The sequence below is a fragment of the Macaca thibetana genome, chromosome 1 (assembly GCF_024542745.1).
Source record: "Macaca thibetana thibetana isolate TM-01 chromosome 1, ASM2454274v1, whole genome shotgun sequence".
Classification (NCBI taxonomy): Eukaryota; Metazoa; Chordata; class Mammalia; order Primates; family Cercopithecidae; genus Macaca; species Macaca thibetana.
In genome coordinates, this window is record NC_065578.1 from 62,560,725 (window position 1) to 62,581,180 (window position 20,456).

The 20,456-nt window shown below is 39.0% G+C and overlaps 1 protein-coding gene and 1 long non-coding RNA gene across 2 annotated transcripts in view; one reads left to right on the forward strand and one right to left on the reverse strand.

Annotated features, from left to right (window-relative positions):
- ALG6 (ALG6 alpha-1,3-glucosyltransferase) overlaps positions 1-20,456 on the forward strand; it is a 65,636-nt gene that overhangs the window by 2,025 nt on the left and 43,155 nt on the right. The window contains exon 2 of the mRNA XM_050755897.1: positions 1,171-1,459. Within this exon, the coding sequence (XP_050611854.1) occupies positions 1,378-1,459 (82 nt within the window). The 5' untranslated portion in view covers positions 1,171-1,377. The remainder of the gene's footprint in view (positions 1-1,170; positions 1,460-20,456) is intronic.
- LOC126934963 (uncharacterized) overlaps positions 5,414-20,456 on the reverse strand; it is a 159,699-nt gene continuing 144,656 nt past the window's right edge. The window contains exon 3 of the long non-coding RNA XR_007719168.1: positions 5,414-5,542. This is a non-coding gene — a long non-coding RNA (uncharacterized LOC126934963). The remainder of the gene's footprint in view (positions 5,543-20,456) is intronic.

Below are 20,456 nucleotides of genomic sequence, written 5' to 3' on the forward strand. Positions count from 1 at the left end.
CAGTCTGGACAACAAGAGCGAAGTTCCATTCTCAAAAAAATAGAAAAAATAAATAAACAAAATAAAATAAAATAATTTTAGATCATTAGGTGGAATGTACCAATTTTGCCCTAAATTTTTTAGTTGATTTATTCTATTTTCTGAATATATTTAAAGTGTATCCTGTGGTTAAAATGGTCCCACAGTTTTCAAAGAGAAGAGGAAAATGTCAGCTTTGTCAATTTGCTTTTTTTTGAGGTAGAGTTTCGCCCTTGTTGCCCAGGCTAGAGTGCAATGCATGATCTCGGCTCACTGCAACCCTCACCTCCTGGGTTGAAGTGATTCTCCTTCCTCAGCCTTCCAAATAGCTGGGATTATAGGCGAGTGCCACCATACCTGGCTAATTTTGTATTTTTAGTAGAGGTGGGGTTTCACCATATTGGTTAGGCTGGTCTCGAACTCCTAACCTCAGGTGATCTGCCCACCTCGGCTTCCCAAAGTACTGGGGTTACAGGCGTGAACCACCGCGACCAGCGTCAATCTGCTTCTTACTTTAAAAACCCCAACCTAAGGAAAACTGTAAAAAAAAAAAAAAAAAAAAGTAAGTGGTTAATTGATTTTAATTGCTTTTGTATTTTTTTCTCATGATTTGGGGGTATTCTTAATGATTCTTACAAAGGCTCATTCCTCTAAGATGGAAAGTTGGTGTGGTTAATGCAAGTATGTTTTGGAAGAAAAGTGAAAACCAAACTAGAGAAATTATTTATTGGAAGACTTTCCCAAACTAAATACAAAGACAAAATTCCTCTTTCTCGCTGTACCAAAGATAAATCACCCCTTTGTCTACCGTTGTGGTTTTATATTTACCTGTAGGTGAACATGTTTAAATAGAATTGACTGTGTCGTTATCTATATATGTGTTGTTTTTCTTCTCTCAGAAATATTCCATTGTGAGAGTAAATCTTTACTATATTTTTAGACATATTGAGTCCCATTTAATAGGGAGATCCACCTTTTCATGTATATTCCCAACTAAAGGACTAGGGAATAAGGAACTTGAAATACCACCTTTCCTTAACTTTCCTTCCCACTACCCCTCCCCTCGAATTCTCGATCCTTCTATTTGGTTTACTGGGTTCATTGTTGTAGATACTGTACTCAGCTAAATCTTGGTATCTTTTTTCCCCTTAGGATACTTCTACATAGACATCATCAGTTTTTGGCTATTTGGAAACCAAGCATCATTAAAATCCTCTCAAACTCCTAATTGCGAAGAATCGATGACATTTCAAGAAGTGATAACATTTCTCTGAACAAGAAAAGAAGTGATTGACCACGTTTTAAAAGTACTCTGGCACTGGTGCTGTGTTTTCTTCCCCTCCCTAAATTTGAAGAACTATGGAGAAATGGTACTTGATGACAATAGTGGTTTTAATAGGACTAACAGTACGGTGGACAGTGTCTCTTAATTCTTATTCAGGTAATACATTTTTATTGTTTAAAAGGAAAGGAAATTTTCCTTTAAACAGGTGTTTGTTTGGAGAAAAGTTTATCATTTTCTGACCAGGACAGAGAAGAATTTCAGGCCTTTTTGATTGGTCGAGAAAATACATTTAAATGTCCAATTCTAATAGAAAGAATATGGATAAGAGCTAAATAGAAGCATGCTCTTTGTGATGTGAGAAAGCAAAAATGTGTTCTAACAGGTAAGATGACAAATTGAGAAATGATTCTGTATTACACATTGAAGAGGAAAATGAGCTAGCACTTCAAGGGAGGGGTGGAGTCTGTTTAGGGTAGAGAAGCATATTACTAGATTAAAGGGAAGCGATCAGTGGACAAGAATAAGATTGGGAATGAGGGATGGGGAACTGATGGAGTATGGTCCTGGTGTGTTGGATTGGCTTAAATATAACTCTGCAGGTACCTGTTTAGCACGTCTCATGTTCCAGGCACTGTGTTAAGTTCTAAAAATACAAAGAGAATATCCAGTACTCAGAGGGCCCACATTTTATTTTGTTTTATTTTTTTGAGACGGAGCCTCACTCTGTCACCCAGGCTGGAGTGCAGTGGCGCAATCTCGGCTCACTGTAACCTCTGCCTCCTGGGTTCAAGCAGTTCTTCTACCTCAGCCTCCTGAGTAGCCGGGATTACAGATGCACGTGACCATGCCCAGCTAATTTTTATATTTTTAGTAGAGACGGGGTTTCACCATGCTGGCCAGGCAGACCTCGTGATCCACCCACCTCGGCCTCCCAAAGTGCTGGGATTACAGGTGTAAGCCACCGCACCCAGCCAGAGGGCCCATATTTTAATAGTTAAATGGTCACAACACAGGGTGATAATTATAATGTAGAAGTATGTGTGAGGTACAGAGTTAATAGAGAAGTGAATGATCAGGATGCATTAGAGAAAACTTCAGGAAAGATGTTTGCATTCAAGGTTTGAAGGATGAGTCAGAATTTTCTAGGCAAATGAAGTGGAGAAGGTATTATAGGGGGCAGGAACTTGTGCAACAGACTTGGTGTCATAGATCATGGTTATTATAAGTATTGTATTTGAGTTGCATAAAAGATAGGAACAAAAAGGATGAGGAGAGAGTGACCAGAGAGTAGGTTATACAATTAGCTGGGCAAATTATTTGGTTGTGGAAAAATAACTTATGTTAGTGAAAAACGGTCATAGGAAAAAGAGATAAAGAGAAAAATGAGACAATAATAATAATAGTTGTAAGAGGTATGATATACACCAACACATATATACACACAGACACACATTTACTCTCTACTTATACATTTACTATATACGCAGATACATATATGGATATTTATATGTATTTATATGTGTGTATATAGTAAATGTGTATATACGCAGACACACAAATATATAGGTATTTTATGCATACGATATGCATATATATGCATATAGGTATTTTATGCATACGATATGCATATATATGCATATAGGTATTTTATGCATATGATATGCATATATATGCATATATATGCATATAGGTATTTTATGCATATGATATGCATATATATGCATATATAGGTATTTTATGCATACGATATGCATATATGTGCACAATATATGCAAATATATATGCATAAAATACCTATATATTTGTGTGTATATAGTAAATGTATATATACACAGACATATATATGGATATACACAGACACACATATGTATAAATATCTGTATATATGTGTGTGTGTAGTAAATGTGTATGTAGAGAGTAAATGTGTATGTGTCTGTGTATATCGTAGCTTTTTTTTCAGAAAAAAAAAAGATCTGTCGCCCAGGCTGGAGTGCAGTGGTGCAATATTGGCTCATTATAACCTCTGCCTCTCAGGTTCAAGTGATTCTCTTGTCTCAGCCTCCTAAGTAGCTGGGATTACAGGTGCACGCCATAACGCCCAGCTAATTTTTGTATTTTTAGTAGAGACAAGGTTTCACCATGTTGGTCAGACTGGTCTTGAACTCCTGACCTCATGATCTGCCTGCCTCGGCCTCCCAAAGTACTGGGATTACAGGCGTGAGCCACTGTGCCTGGCCTGTAGCTCTTACATATGGATGTATATGCACACAGACACATATATATGTTTTGTAAGTCTTTTTTTTTCTGTGGAGACAAGGTTTCACTCTCGTAGTCCAGGCTAAAGTGCAATGGCACAATGTTGGCTCGTTGCAACCTCTGCCTCCTCGGCGCAGCGATTCTGCTGCCTCAGCCTCCTGAGTAGCTGGAATTACAGGCGTGCACCATGACACCTGGCTAATTTTTGTATTTTTTGTCGATACAGGGTTTCTTCATGTTGCTCAGGCTGATCTTGAACTCCTGAGCTCAAGTGATCTGCCTGCCCCAGCCTCCCAAAGTGCTGGGATTATAGATGTGAGCCACCATGCCCAGCCAATATTTTAACCAGACTATAGTTTCTCTTTTCTCTTAAAACATTTTTTTGTGGGGAGGGTAAGGTGGGTGGATTGCCTGAGCTCAGGAGTTCAAGACCAGCCTAAGCAACATGGCAAAACCCTGTCTCTATTAAAAATACAAAAATTAGCTGGGCGGACACCTGTAATCCCAGCTGCTGGGGAAGCTGAGGCACGAGAATAGGTTAAGCCTGGGAGATGGAGGTTGCAGTGAGCTGAGATCATGCCACTACACTTTAGCCTGGGCGACAGAACAAGACTCTGCCTCAAAACAAAACAAAACAAAACAAAAAAAACCCACTTTTTTGGGCTATTTTTATTTTTTAATTTAATTAATTAATTATTATTTTTTTTTTTTTGAGACAGTGTCTCCCCGTGTTGCCCAGGCTGGAGTGCAGTGGCATGATCTCGGCTCACTGCAGCCTCGACCTCTTGGGCTCAAGTGATCCTCCTGCCTCAGCTTCTTGAGCAGCTGGGACCACAGGAATGTGGCTAATTCCCTGGCTAATTGTTTTGATTTTTAGTAAAGATGAGGTCTTACTATGTTGCCTAGGCTGGTCTTGAACTCCTAGGCTTGAGCAATCCTTCTGCCTCAGCCTCCCAAAATACTGGGATTATAGGCATGAGCCACTGTGCCCGATGTTTTCAAATACTCTGGCTTATTATAGTTTTTCTTTATTCAGCATGAATTTAAAGGATTTATAGAAAGAACTTGTAAGAGCTACTGTGTTTTGAGTATAAGTATTTTCTGTAGTTTTTACTGCAACCACTGAAGACAGGTAATATCTTCGATTTACAAATGGAAAATGAGACAACCAATAAATGACAACTGTGATTCAAATATAGTTGTATTTAATTCTAAAATCAGTGCTCTTATGACTCTGCTCTGTGCCTTCTGAATGAGTTCGAGGAATATTGAGGAAGTAAAATCACTTAAATGTAGCAGTTGACTTGGGCTCAAATCTTAGCTCTTTCACCTGTTAGTTGCCTGATCTTGGGGAAGTTATTTAATTTCCTTGACCCTCTTCTATCAAGTGGGGTATTAATACATACTTTAAAGAGTTCTTGGCAGGGCAGTGGCTCACGCCTGCAATCCAGCACTTTGGGAGACCGAGGTGGGCCGGTCACATGAGGTCAGGAGTTCGAGACCAGCCTGGCCAGCATGGTGAAACCCTGTCTCTACTAAAAATACAAAAATTAGCCGGGTGTGGTGGTGGGTGCCTGTAGTCCCAGCTACTCTGGAGGATGAGGTGCAAGAATTGCTTGCACCTGGAAGGCAGAGCTTGCAGTGAGCCAAGATCACTGATATTTTACTGATATTTTACCAATTGATCTACCAGTTATTAAGAGAGCTGTAGTATCTCTTTGTAGTTTTGTCAACTTGTGTGTGTATGTGGTGTATCTATATTACTATATATTACTAGGTGATTTAGAATTGTTTTTCTTTTTTTTTTTGAGACGGAATCTCACTCTGTTGTCCAGGCTGGAGGGCGCAATCTCAGCTCACTGCAACCCCTGCCTCCTGGGTTCAAGGGATTCTCCTGCCTCAGCCTCCCTAGTAGCTGGGATTACAGGTGTGTGCTGCCACACCCAGCTAATTTTTGCATTTTTAGTAGAGACGGGGTTTCACCTTGTTGGCCAGGCTGGTCTTGAACTCCTGACCTCAGGTGATCCACCGCCTTGGCCTCCCAAAGTGCTGGGATTACAGGTAGAATTTTTTGTGTGTGTGTGACTTGAATTTCATATCACTGTTGCTTCCCTGTTTGTTTACAGTATTGCTTTTTTGTTAAAGTTTGTTTCCTCTAAAATTAATATAGCCATAATAGTTTTCTTTAGTTTGATTTTTGCTTGTTATATCTTTTTCTGTCCTTTTATTCTTTACCGTATGTTTAGATATGTCTAGCAATTTCCCTCCCCAATTGCTGTTTCCCTCCTCTACTGGTTTGAAAGCTGTACTTTATTTTCTTCTTTCAGGACTTAATCTGGAGATTTTCAGTTGCATTTTTAACTTAACAAAGTCTAAAGTTAATATTTATACCCTCTTGAACAATGCAAAGACTTTAGAATGTTTTAATTCTGGTTACAGATCCTCACTTCCCAAGTTAAAATATTACTGTCTAGGATTTTGTTTCTTCCATGATTTTTAATCCTATAAATTAAGGCATTAATGACTTGTTTTGTACAGTTAATATTGTTTTATTATTTATGATTTATTTATTTTTAGGGATGGGACCTCACTCTGTTGCCCAAGCTCAAGTACAGTGGCGTGACCATAGTTCATTGCAGCCTTGACTTCTTGGGCTCAGAGGATCCTCCTGCTCCAGCCTCCCCAGTAGCTGGACCTACAGGTGCTTGCCATCACACCCAGCTAAATATATATTTTTTCATTTTTAGTAGACATAAGGTCCTGCTGTGTTGCCCAAGCTGGGCTCAAACTCCTGAGCTCAAGGGGGATCCTCCCACTTTGGCCTCCTAAAGTGCTGGGATGACAGGTATGAGCCACTGCGCCCTGCATTTTTATTTAGTTTTACCCTTGTGTTTAGCATTTTCTGTTCGCCCTTCCTTCGTACATATTGTGTCTTTCTTTGAGATCTTTTTTTTTCTTCCGGGAGTATACCTTTGGGAGATATTTTTTAGTGAGAGTCTGTTGGTGGCAAACCCAGTTTTTGTCTGAAAATGCCTTTATTTGGCTTTCAGTCAAAATTTTGCTGGGTATGGAATTGTTTTGATGGTTATTTTCTCTTAGTATTTTGAAAATATCATTGTTTTTTAATTTGCGTCGATGTTTGGACATCAGCTGTCATTTTAATTGTTATTCTTTTGTAGGTAATATGCCTTTCTTGCTGCAGTTTCACTACGATGTATCATAGTGAATATTAAAAAATCTGCCATTCTAGGATTTTTCTGTGATTTCTGTCTCTAAGGAATGGTATTTTCTGTACTAGAAACTTTTCAGCTACTGTGTCTTCTTATTTTTCTTCCTTTTAGAACTCTGATTAGATATATGTTGGATCTGGCCGGGTGCAGTGGCTCAAGCCTGTAATCCAGTACTTTGGGACGCCGAGACGGGCGGATCACGAGGTTAGGAGATCGAGACCATCCTGGCTAACCCGGTGAAACCCCGTCTCTACTAAAAAATACAAAAAAACTAGCCAGGCGAGGTGGCGGGCGCCTGTAGTCCCAGCTGCTCGGGAGGCTGAGGCAGGAGAATGGCGTAAACCCGGGAGGCGGAGCTTGCAGTGAGCTGAGAACCGGCCATTGCACTCCAGCCTGGGCGACAGAGCGAGACTCCGTCTCAAAAAAAAAAAAAAAAAAAAAAAAAAAGATATATGTTGGATCTTTGGTTATTAATTCCACAGATATGTATAGGCCATTCACTATGTGCCAAGCGCTGGTGATGCAGCAAAGAATAAAATAGACAATAATCTCTTCCCCTCATTGACTTTATAGTTCTCAGTTATCTCTTCAAATATTGTATCTTCCTCATTTTTATTCTTGTACAACTCTTGTTGGGGTTCTCTGTGTTGGGTCTTTTCATTCTGTCTTCTGTGTTTCATCATCTCTTGTATTTTCCATCTCAGGGTTTCATCACAGTGCTTCCTTTATAATCATCAAATTTGCTTTCCTGTTCATTACTTTTTAGCTGTGCTTAATCTTTTTTTTTTTTTTAAACTCCCCATTGAGTGTCAAGGTTTCAGTTATTATGTTTTTTATTTCCAGAAGTTCTCTTTGGTTCCTTTTTAGGTCTTGATCATTTCTGATAGTCTCTTGTTCCTTCAGCATACTTTCAAGGTCTTCTTTTGTATTGTTAAGTAGTTGAACCATGCTTATTTTATGTTCCTTATCTAAAAATTCTAATATCTGCATTCTGATTTCATAGTTTTTTGTTTCTCCTGACTCTAGCTCATGGTATTTTGTTTCTTCATAGGTTGGTGATTTTTAATAAAATTGTGAGTTTATGTAATTTGGAACTTATCTGTGGTAATTCTTTGAGGCTTGAGTTTTCTGTGCATTTTTCCACGCAGGGTTTATATTGCTTCCTGGTAGGCACCTGGGGCACTATTAACAAAAATCAAACTAAATTAGCAACTTAAGGTTTCTTTGGGTCATGTGCTTGGTGTGAATTCAGGCCCCAACCTGGGCGAATGCAGGCATAAGGTCAGTAATTTTCTTTTTTTTTTTTTTTAATTTTTTTTTTTTTTGAGACTCTGTCGCCCAGGCTGGAGTGCAGTGGCCCGATCTCAGCTCACTGCAAGCTCCGCCTCCCGGGTTTACGCTGTTCTCCTGCCTCAGCCTCTCGAGTAGCTGGGACTACAGGCGCCCGCCACCTCGCCCGGCTAGTTTTTTGTATTTTTTAGTAGAGACGGGGTTTCACCGGGTTAGCCAGGATGGTCTCGATCTCCTAACCTCGTGATCCACCCGTCTCGGCGTCCCAAAGTGCTGGGATTACAGGCTTGAGCCACCGCACCCGGCCAAGGTCAGGAATTTTCTAAGGACTCTTTTTCTTTTTTCCTGTACTACTGGGAGCCAAGGCCGAGATGAGTACTATCTTCACTATCTCCCTAAAGGCATTGCTTTTTAGTAGAGGGTTCTCTGACCTTGAATTCCTACCTGTTCAGGTCCCAGGCTTTGCCTCCTTACTGATTGCATAGGGCTCCTGGTAGCCAGACTGTTGACCACCAGAGATCATTGTATACCCACAAGGTAAATGCTTACTTCTCTGAATCTACACTTTGTTGTTGTTTCTGGGGCCTCTAAGGAATTCTTTCATGTTACTGCTAGTTCAGCCATGTATTAAAATTATATATTTATAAAAGTAGGATATGTAATACTATATTATTATGTAAAAACAAATATAAATCATGCATTATATATAAAACATCGTATATAAAACATATTATATATGTTTTCTATTGAATGTTAAGTGGAATTTTTACTGGAGATGTTTTTGGACCCTTTGTCTGTCATATTGCTGGAAACTGAAGTGCCATCTGTATTTTTAAAAGCTCCATAAGTTATTCTAGTGTTTACAGAGGGTTAATAGACATGATGGTTGAAGCCAGGGGTTGAGGGGCAAAAGCAACAGGTATGGGAGTTGCTTTTGCCCCTCAACAAAAACAACTTTTGTGCAAGAAGAAAAAAGATTTAACCACTGATCGTCTCCAGAGAGAAGGGGGAATGATTAAAGGAGACTGAGAAGAAACTGTGTAGCAGGCTTAGCATCTGGAGAGTTTGTTTTTCTAGAAGCCAAGAAACCAGAGAACTCTACGAAATGAGGACCGGCCAACAGTGTCAAGCTATAGACATGTCAAGGAGGATGAAAATTTAAAATAGACAAGGGATCTATAGGAGGCCATGTGAACCTCCTGGTTGCCAGACTGTAATGAACTGAGGACTGAATGGTAGTTATCAAATGGACATAGCAACTTTCAGGAAGTTTGTTAGTGAACGGAAGAAAGGAAGTAGTTTGGTGGCTGAAGTGGGGGAAGAAGGGCTGAGGAAAGGTCCAGTTAGAAGTTGTTATATAAAATATGTAACTTATAATATTAGTTTTACTTTTAGTCCATAATTGGTCCATTGGAAAGTCATCCCCTTTTCTGACTTTGGCACTAATTCATGGTGATTACTTAGTTTGCAATCTTTTTTCCAGTTTTTCTTTTGTCTCCTAATTTTGACACATACATTATTTTCTTTTTTATTTTAAGGTGAAGTTGAAAAGAACTAAAACCAGAGTATAGGCTAAAATAATACAAATTTTAAAATGATACTATTTCAGTATTGCTGGTTTATATAATCAAATGCTTAATGGGAATTGAGGAGGGGACTATTCATCTGATACTTCTCTGTCCCTGTGACTTACATATATTACTTAATCTGACATTTCTTTCATGAACTGAGTTTACTCAATCACTTTTCTCATCTGGAAAAGAAAACAGGACTCCAACTCCTTATTTTAAACCCTGCTCTTAAGTTGTCTGTAAGAAAATCAACAGAATCAGATTCCTTTTGGGTTACTATATAAGAAAAATATTGTTATTGCACATTAGTAGATTATTTGAAGGCATCTTGTAGATGGCTATGATATATTTTTGTCATTTTTCAGATAAGGAAAATAAAAATGCTAAACATTAAGAAAAATGGTGGCTGGGCACAGTGGCTCACACCTGTAATCCCAGCACTTTGAGAGGCTGAGGCAGGTGGATTGCTTGAGCCCAAAAAGTCCATGAGCAATATGGGGCTGGCTTTATAAAAAATACAGTGGCTGGGCGCACACGCCTGTAATCCCAGCCCTTTGGGAGGCCAAGGCAGGTGGATCATGAGGTCAGGAGATCAAGACCATCCTGGCTAACACGGTGAAAGCCTGTCTCTACTAAAAATACAAAAAATTAGCCAGACGTGGTGGCGGGCGCCTGTAGTCCCAGCTACTTGGGAAGCTGAGGCAGGAGAAAGGCAGGAGAGCTTGCAGTGAACTGAGATCGTGCCACTGCACTACAGCCTGGGTGACAGAGTGAGGCCATCTCAAAAAAAAAAAAAAAAAAAAAAAAAGCAAAAATTAGGTGGGCGTGGTGGTGCATGCCTGTAGTCCCAGCTACTGATAGTGGGGGCTGAGGTGGGATCCCTTGAGCCCAGAAGGTCAAGGCCGCAGTGAGCTGTGATCACACCATTGGACTCCAGCCTGGGTGACAGAACAAGACCCTGTTAGAAAAGAAAAGAAGGAGGGGAGGGGAAGGGAGGGAATGGGAGGGGATTCCATTATAGAACTCAACCCCATCATAAAGAATATAACATTTTTAGCATTCACGTGTGAGGAACTTATGTGTCATTGGAGGTTGGGAGAATTAATGAATAACATATGTGATTCTGCTGAGATAGTTTTCCTTCTGTTGATTAACATACTGTTTGTGGTATCCTAATTTGTATTGTTTTGTTTTTAAGAGGTGGGTTTTCACTGTGTTGTCCAAGCTGCAGTAGAGTGACTATTTACATGGCGTGATCATCAGGCACTATAATCTTGGGCTTCTGGCCTCAAGTGGTCCTCCCACCTAGCCTCCCACTAGAAATGCATCATTTTTATATATTGTAAAATCTCTCAGCTTGTACCACTGCTCCCAGCTCATAATTTTTTTTTGTTGTTTTTTAAAAGTTTTTTGCTTTTAATTTTTATGGGTGCATAGTAGATGTACATATTCATGGGTCACATGAGATTTTTAAAAAAATTATTTATTTATATTTTTATTATTTTAAATTTTAAATTTTATTATTATTTTTTGAAATGGAGTCTCGCTGTGTCACCCAGACTGGAGTGCAGTGGTACCATCTCGACTTACTGCAATCTCTGCCTCCCGGGTTCAAGCAATTCTTTTGCCTCAGCCTCCCAGGTAGCTGGGACTACAGGCATGCTCCACCATGCCAACCTAATTTTTGTATTTTTAGTAGAGATGGGGGTTTCACCATGTTGACCAGACTGGTCTTGAACTCCTGACTTCAAGTGATCTGCCCACCTCAGCGCCCAGCTGATTATTTATTATTTATTATTATTTTTTTGCGACAGAGTCTTGCTCTGTCACCCAGACTGGAGTGCAGTGGTACGATCTCGGCTCACTGCAACTCCGCCTCCCGAATTCAAGCGATTCTCCTGCCTCAGCCTTCTGAGTAGCTAGGATTACAGGTGTGTGCCACCATGCCTGGCTAGTTTTTTGTATTTTTAGCAGTCGGGGTTTCACCAGGTTGGCCAGGCTGGTCTCAAACTCCTGACCTCAGGAGATCCACCCTCCTCGCCCTCCCAAAGTGCAGGGATTACAGGCATGAGCCACCATGCCCAGCCTATTTTTATTTTTTTGAGACAGAGTCTCACTCCATTGCCCTGTGCTCCAACATAGGCTGGAGTACAGTTGTGAAATCTTAGCTCACTGCAGCCTCTGCCTCTGGGTTCAAGTGATTCTCCTGCCTCAGCCTCCCGAGTAGCTGGGATTACAGGTGCCCATCACCATGCCCTGCTAATTTTTTTGTATTTTTAGTAGAGATGGGGTTTCACCATGTTGGCCAGGCTGGTCTTGAACTCCTGGCGATCTGCCTACCTTGGCCTCCCAAAGTGCTAAGATTACAGGCATGAGCCACCATCCTGGCCATTATTTTACTTTTTAGATACAGTGTCTCACTATGTCACCCAGGCTGGAGTACAGTGGTGCCATCATGGCTCACTGCAGCCTTGACCCCCTGGGCTCAAGTGATCCTCCTACCTCAGTCTTACAGGTAGCCAGGACTATAGGCACATACCACTGCACCTGGCTAACATGAAATATTTTGATACAAGCATACAATGTGTAATAATCACATTAGGGTAAATGAGGTATTCATTACCTCAAGCATTTATTGTTTATTTGTATTATAAACATTCCATTTATACTTTTAGTTATTTTAAAATGGTACAATAAATTATTGACTGCAATCACCCTGTTGAGCTATCAAATACTAGATCTTATTCATTCCGTGTAATTATATTTTTGTACCCATTAATCTTCCCCACCCCACCCATCCTTCTCAGCCTCTGGTAACCATAATTGTGTTCTTCATCTCCAAGAGTTCAATTGTTTCAATTTTTAGCTCCCACAAATAAGTGAGAACATTGAAAGTTTGTCTTTCTGTGCCTGGCTTGTTTCACTTAACATCATGACCTCCAGTTCCACCTATGTTGTTGCAAGTGACAGGATCTCATTCTTTTTTATGGCTGAATCCATTTGATTTATTCATTTGTCTGCTGATGGACACTTAGGTTGCTTGCAAATCTTGGCTATTGTGAACGGTGCTGCAATAAACAGGAGAGTGGAGATATCTTTTCAATATATGGATTTCCTTTATTCTGGGTGTATACCCAGCAGTGAGATTGCTGGATGTTATGGTAGTTCTATTTTTAGTTTTTTGAGGAACCTCCATACTGTTCTCTATAGCGGTTATACTAATTTACATTCCCACCAACAGTGTACAAGGGTTCTCTTTTCTCCACATCCTCACCAGCATTCATTATTGCCTGTCTTTTGGATAAAAGCCATTTTACCTGGGTGAGATGATGTCTCATTGTAGTTTTGATTTGCATTTCTCTGATGATCAGTGATGTTGAGCACCTTTTCATATACCCGTTTGTTATTTGTATGTCTTCTTTTGAAAAATGTATATTCAGATCTTTTGCCCATTTTTTAATTGGATTATTTGATTTTTTTTCCTATTGAGTTGCTTGAATTCCTTACATATTCTGGTTGTTAATCCCTCGTCAGATGGGTAGTTTGCACATATTTTCTCCCATTCTGTGGGTTCTGTCTTTGTTGATTGTTTCCTTTGCTGTGCAGAAGCTTTTAAACTTGATGGATCCCATTTGCCCATTTTTGCTTTGGTTGCTTGTGCTCATAGGGTATTACTCAAGAAATTTTTGCCCAGACCAATGTCCTAGAGAGTTTCCCCAATGTTTTCTTGTACTAGTTTCATAGTGTGAGGTCTTATATTTAAGTCTTTAATCGATTTTGATTTGATTTTTGTATATGATGAGAGATAGGGGTTTAGTTTCATTTTCTGCATATAGATAATCCAATTTACCCCCAAAGACACTCTCTTTTCCCCATTGTATGTTCTTGGCACCTCCGTCAAAAATGAGTTCACTGTAGATGTGTGTATTTGTTTCTGGGTTCTCCATTCTGTTCCATGGTCTAGATATCTGTTTTTATGCCAGTACCATGCTGTTTTGGTTACTATAGCTCTGTAGTAAAATTGAAGTCAGTATATTATAATTCCTCCAGTTTTGTTCTTTTTGCTTAGGATAGTTTTGACTATTTGGGATCTTCTGTGGTTCCATATAAATTTTAGGATTATTTTTTCTATTTCTGTGAAGAATGTCATTGGTAGTTTGATGGAGATTGCATTGAGTCTGTAGATTGCTTTGGGTAGAATGGACATTTTAATGATATTGATTCTTCCAATCCATGAACATGGACTATTTTCCCATTTTTTGGAATTTCTTTCATCAGTGTTCTATAGTTTTTTGTTAAGATCTTTTACTTCTTTTTTTTTTTTTTTTTTTTTTTCCTGAGATGGAGTCTTGCTCTGTCACCCAGGCTGGAGTACAATGGCATGATCTTGGCTCATGGCAACCTCCACCTCCCAGGTTAAAGTAATTCTCCTGCCTCAGTCTCCTGAGTAGCTGGGATTACAGGCACATGCCACCACACCCAACAGATTTTTGTATTATTATTATTATTTTTTTTAGTAGAAGCAGGATTTCACCATGTTTGCCAGGCTGGTCTTGAACTCCTGACCTTGTGATCTGCCCATCTCGGCCTCCCAAAGTGCTGGGATTACAGGTGTGAGCCACCACGCCCGGCCTTGAGCCACTGTGTTTGGCCTGATCTTTTATTCTTTGGTTAATTCCTAGGTATTTAATTTTATTTGTGGCTATTGTAAATGGGATTTTTAAAATTTCTTTTTCAAATTGTTCACCATTGGCGTATAGAAATACTACTGATTTTTGTATGTTGATTTTTTATGCTGCAACTTTACAGAGTTTGTTTTACAGTTCTAATAGTTTTTTGATGGTGTTTTTAGGTTTTTCCAAATATAAGATTATATCATCTGCAAACAAGGATGATTAGACTTCTTCCTTTCCAGTTTGGATGACCTTTATTTCTTTCTCTTGTCTGATTGCGCTAGCTAAGACTAACAGCACTATGTTGAATAACAGTTGTGAAAGTGGGCATTCTTGTCTTGTTCCAGATCTTAGAGGAAAAGCTTTCAGTTTTTCCCCATTCAGTATGATACTAGCTGTGGGTCTGTCATTTATGGCTTTTATTGTGTTGAGGTATGTTTTTTCTAAACTCAGTTTTTTGAGGGTTTGTGTCAGGAAGGGATGTGGAATTGTATCACATACTTTTTCAGCATCAATCAAAATGGTCATATGGTTTTTGTCCTTCATTATGTTGATTTGATGTACCACATTGATTGATTTGCATATGTTGAACCATTCTTGCATCTGTGGGATTTATCTGTGGGGTAATGATGAGTGATCTTTTTAATGTATTGTTGAATACAGTTTGCTAGTATTTTGTTGTGGATTTTTGCATCAATGTCCATCAGGGATATTGACTTGTAGTTTTTTTTTTTTTTTTCTTTTTTTAATATGCCTTTTCCTGGTTTTGTTATTAGGGAATACTGGGCTCGTAGAATGAGTTTGGAAGTATTCCCTCCTCTATTTTTTAGAATAGTTTGAGTAGGACTGATATTAGGCTTTTTCTTTAAATGTTTGGTGAAATTCAACAGTGAAGCCATCAGGTTCTAGGCTTTTCTTTGCTGGGAGACTTTTAATTACTGCTTTGATGTCATTGCTTGTTATTGATCTGTTCAGGTTTTAGATTTCTTCATGGTTCAGTCTTGGTAGGTTGTATGTGTCTAGGAATTTTTCAGTTTCTTCTAGTCTTTCCAGTTTATTGGCATATAATTGCTCATAGTAGTCTCTGGTGATCATTTGAATTTCTGCAGTATCGGTTGTAATGTCTCCTCGTTAATCTCTGATTTTATTTATTTGAGTCTTCTTTCTTTTTTTCCTAGTCTGGCTAAAATTGTCTCAATTTTGTTTATCTTTTCAAAAACCAACTTTTTGTTTCATTTATCTTTCAATTTCCATTTATTTCTGCTCTGATCTTTACTATTTCTTCTACTAATTTTGTGTTTATTTTGCTCTAGCTTTTCTAGTTCTTTAAGATGTATCGTTAGGTTATTTGAAGTTTTTCTCTTTTTTGACATAGGCACTTATTGCTATAAACTTTCCTCTTAGTACTGCTTTCACGTATCCCATAGGTTTTGGTATGTTGTGTTTCCATTTTCATTTGTTTCAAGAAATTTTTTTCTTTTTAATTTCTTCATTGGCACACTGGTCATTCAGGATCATATTGATTAATTTCCATGTGTTTGTACTGTTTCCAAAATTCCTCTTGTTATTGATTTCTAGTATTATTCCATTGTGGTTAGAAAGGATACCTGATATGATATCAATGTTTTGAATTTTTTCAGACTTGTTTGTGGTCTATCATATTGTCTATCTGTGTGCCAAGGAGAAGAATGTGTATATTCTCTAGCCATTGCATGAAATGTTGTATAAATATCTGATAGGTCCATTTAGTTCACACTGCAGATTAAGTCTGATATTTCTTTATTGATTTTCTGTCTGGATGATTTGTCCAGTGCTGAAGTTGACATCTCCAGCTATTACCCTATTGGAGACTTTCTCTTTAGCTCTAATAATATTTGTTTTATATATCTAGATGCTCCAGTGCTGGATGCATATGTATTTACCATTGTTATATCTCTTGCTGAATTGATCCCTTTGTCATTATATAATGGCCTTCTTTGTCTTTCTCTTTTTTTGTTTTTTTTTTGAGACGGAGTCTTGCTCTGTTGCCCAGGATGGAGTACAGTGGCGTGATCTTGGCTCACTGCGACCTCCTGCCTCCTGAGTTCAAGTGATTCTCCTGCCTCAGCCTCCCAAGTAGCTGGGACTACAGCTCGCACCACCATGCCCAGCTAATTTTTGTATTTTTAGTAAAGAAAAGGTTTTGCCACGTTAGCCAGGCTGGTCTTAAACTCTTGACCTCAGGTGATCTGCCCACCTTGGCCTCCCAAAGTACTGGGATTAGAGGTGTGAGCCACTGTGCCTGACTTGTCTCTTTTTATAGCTTTTGTCTTGAAATCTGTTTTGTCTAATACAGGTATAGCTACTCCTGCTTTTTTTGGTTTCCATTTGCATGGAATATCTTTTTCCATCCTTTTATTTTCAGTCTGTGTGTGTCTTTACAAATGAAGTATATTTCTTGTAGGCAACAGACTGTTCAAGCGATTCTTCTGCCTCAGCCTCCAGAGTAGCTGTGATTACAGGTGTATGCCACCGTGCCTGGCTAATTTTTTTGTATTTTTAGTAGAGACGAGTTTTCACCATGTTGGCCAGGCTGGTCTCGAACTCCTGACCTGAAGTGATCTGCCCGCCTTGGCCTCCCAAAGTGCTGGGATTACAGGCATGAGCCACCGCGCCTGGCCTAAGTGAGGTGATCTTGGCTTACTGGAACCTCCACCTGCCAGACTCAGGTTATCTTTCACTTCAGCCTCCCAAGTAGCTGAGACTATAGGCACGTGCTACCACGCCCAGCTAATTTTTTATATTTTTGTAGAGATGGGGGTTTGGCCATGTTCCCCAGGCTGGCAAATAACATCTTATAACTCATTATTTTAAGCTAATGATTACTTAATACTGATTGTAAAAACTAACAAATAAGCAAAGAGAAAATTAACCAAAACTCTACACTTTAACTTTATTCCCCTGCTTTGTAACTTTTTGTTGTTTCTATTTATATTTTATTCTGTCTATGTCTTGAAAAGTTATGGTTATTATTTTTGATAGGTTAAACTTTTAGTCTTTCTACTCAAGATATGGGTAGTTTACAAACCTTAATGACAGTGTACTTATTATTACCAGTGAGTTTTGTACCTTTAAATGATTTCTTATTGCTCATTAATGCTCTTTTCTTTCTGGTTGAAGAACTCCCTTTAGCATTTCTTATAGGATAGTCCTAGTGTTGATGAAATCCCTCAGCTTTTTTTGTCTGGGAAAATCTTTATATCTCCTTCATGTTTGCAGGGTGTTTTTGCTGGATATACTATTCTAGGATAAAAGTTTTTTTTCCTTCAGCACTTCAAATATGTTGTGCCATTCTCTCCTGGCTTGTGTGGCTTCTACTGAGAAGTCTGCTGCCAGATGTATTGGAACTCCTATTGTATGTTGTTTCTTTTTTCTTGCTGCCTTTAGGATTTTTTCTTTATCCTTGACCTTTGGGAGTTTGACTGCTAAAAACTCTTGAGGTAGTCTTATTTGCATTAAATCTGCTTGGTGTTCTATAACCTTCTTGTACTTGACTGTTGATATCTTTCTCTAGGTTTGGAATGTTCTCAGTTATTATCCCTTGGAATAAACTTTCTACCCTGATCTCTCTCTCGCTATTCCCTCGCTAAGGCCAAAAGCTCTGGGATTTGTCCATTTGAGGCTGTCTTATAGATCTGCTAGGCATGCTTCGCTTGTCGTTCTTTTTTCTCTTTTGTTTCCACTGACTGTGTATTTTCAAATAGGCTGCCTTTGAGCTTACTACTTCTTTCTTTTGCTTGATCAATTCTGCCGTTGAGAGACTCTGATGCATTCTACAGTATGTCAATTGAATTTTTCAGCACCAGAATTTCTGCTTGATTTTAAAAAATGATTTCCATCTCTGTTAAGGATAGGATTCTAAATTCCTTCTCTGTTATATCTTGAATTTTTTGAGTTTCTTCGAAAGAGTCATTTTGAATGCTGTGTCTGAAAGGTCACATACCTCTATCACTCTGAGATTGGTTGCTGGTGCCTTACTAAGTTCCTTTGGTGAGGTCATGTTTTTCTGGATGGTCTTAATGCTTGTGGTTATTCATCTGGATATTGAAAAGTTAGGTGTTTATTGTAGTCTTCAGCCTGGGCTTGTTTGTATCCATCCTTCTTGGGAAGGCTTTCCAAGTATTCATAGGGAGTTGAGTATTCCTCTGGGTATCCTTTCACCTTTGGAGATAAGGATGCTTCTTTTCTCTGGGTATAGGGAGGGGACCTCTCACATGACGATTTTATGATCTACTTCAGGGGATGGTCAGCTCTTCCTGCACCTGCCCTTCCTCAAATTCCTTTAGCTTAAAATACTCGATATGCCAAGGTGCTGTGTTTTGGAGTTGCATGTTCAGAAAACTCCCTCACACTCAAGTGTGGAAACTCAGGTTAGCTTGCTTAGTATCAGTGCATTATTCCTCCTTTGGAACTGTATGTATTATTTAGGAAAATGGCTTATGTAATTATTGTAATTTGATTTTTTCTGAAATTTCTATCCCTTATGTTTTTAGAGATGCTTATATACATTAATTTTCAGAGAACTAAAAATATTGAATAAATACTGCTTGTTGCTTTTAAACAATCTATGGGGAGTAGAAAAATTTTGATTTTAGTATTGATTGTTTACTGTTTCTTGTAGAGATTCACAGTTCCTCTATACTTGATCCAAAGTGTTGCCAGTGTCTTTAAGGCAAATGGCAACACTTGAGCCGGGGAGTTATTTTATTTTAATAACGTTTTTTCCCCAAAGCTGCATTGACTGTTTGAAGAGAAAGTCAGTTTTTGTAGCACATCAGTTTTTGTAGGGAATCGGTTTTTGTAGCACATCAGTCATTACTGAAGTATGCCTGTGTTCTGTTTAACTGCTTGTTTCTTTCTACTTATCCATTGCTATGGAATATATAAAAAGATGATTTTTTTTTCTTTTTTTTTTTGAGACAGAGTCTTGCTCTGTCACCCAGGCTGAAGTTGCAGTGGCGTGATCTCAGCTCACTGCAACCTCTGCCTCCCAGGTTCAGTTGATTCTTCTGCCTCAGCCTCCCAAGTAGCTGGGATTACAGGCACGTGCTACCACACCCTGCTACTTTTTGTAGTTTTAGTAGAGATGGGGTTTCACCATGTTGGTCAGGCTGGTCTTGAACTTCTGACCTCAGGTGATCTGCCTGCCTTGGCCTCCCAAAGTACTGTGATTATAGACATGAGCCACTACACCCTGCCAAAAGGAAGATTTTATTATGGAAAATTTTAGCCAAATTCTCGTCTCTAAAATGCTTAAAATTTTAATTTAAAGGCAGTTAGTAGGTATTGTTAACAACAAAACTACCTGTTTTTATTTTATTTATTTACTTATTTTTTGAGATGGAGTCTCGCTCTCTCGCCCCGGCTGGAGTGCGGTGGTACGATCTCGGCTCACTGAGAGCTCCGCCTCCAGGTTTACGCCATTCTCCTGCCTCAGTCTCCCGAGTAGCTGGGACTACAAGCACCCGCCACCACGCTTGGCTAATTTTTTGTATTTTTAGTAGAGACGGGGTTTCACCATGTTAGCCAGGATGGCCTCGATCTCCTGACCTCATGATCCACCCATGTCGGCCCCCCAAAGTTCTGGCATTACAGGCATGAGCCACTGCGTCAGGCCAAAACTACTTGTTTTTAAAATTCAAACATAATTATGAATAGTTCAGCAATTAATAAAATGAATGTTTAAGTAGTGCTTAAGCCCATTTTTCTGAGAAGGAGACAGGATTGAAGCTGAGTAAATATACATTAGTGTGTTTTCTTTATGTAATTCTGAATCTTATGTAAATGGATTTGTAGAATTAATCACTGTGGAAGGAATCCTTTTTGCCCTTCCCAAGTGAAGCTCCCATAGGTACAGTTGGGTTGTCCTTCTGGGTTGCTTTAAGGGCACTTTAGCAGTTTTAAAAACTTAAGTACTAATTTCATAGCCAGTGTCAGCTGAATTTATTGAAGTAGGTCAGACTCTGGATAGGAACTTGTTTCCCAACCCTAAAGAGAGTCATTATCCATTCTTCTATTTGTTAGAGAATGGTAATAAATTCTTCCACATTGACCAAAAGTCTAGAGCAATTTCAGAAAATCTAGATAGTTGGAT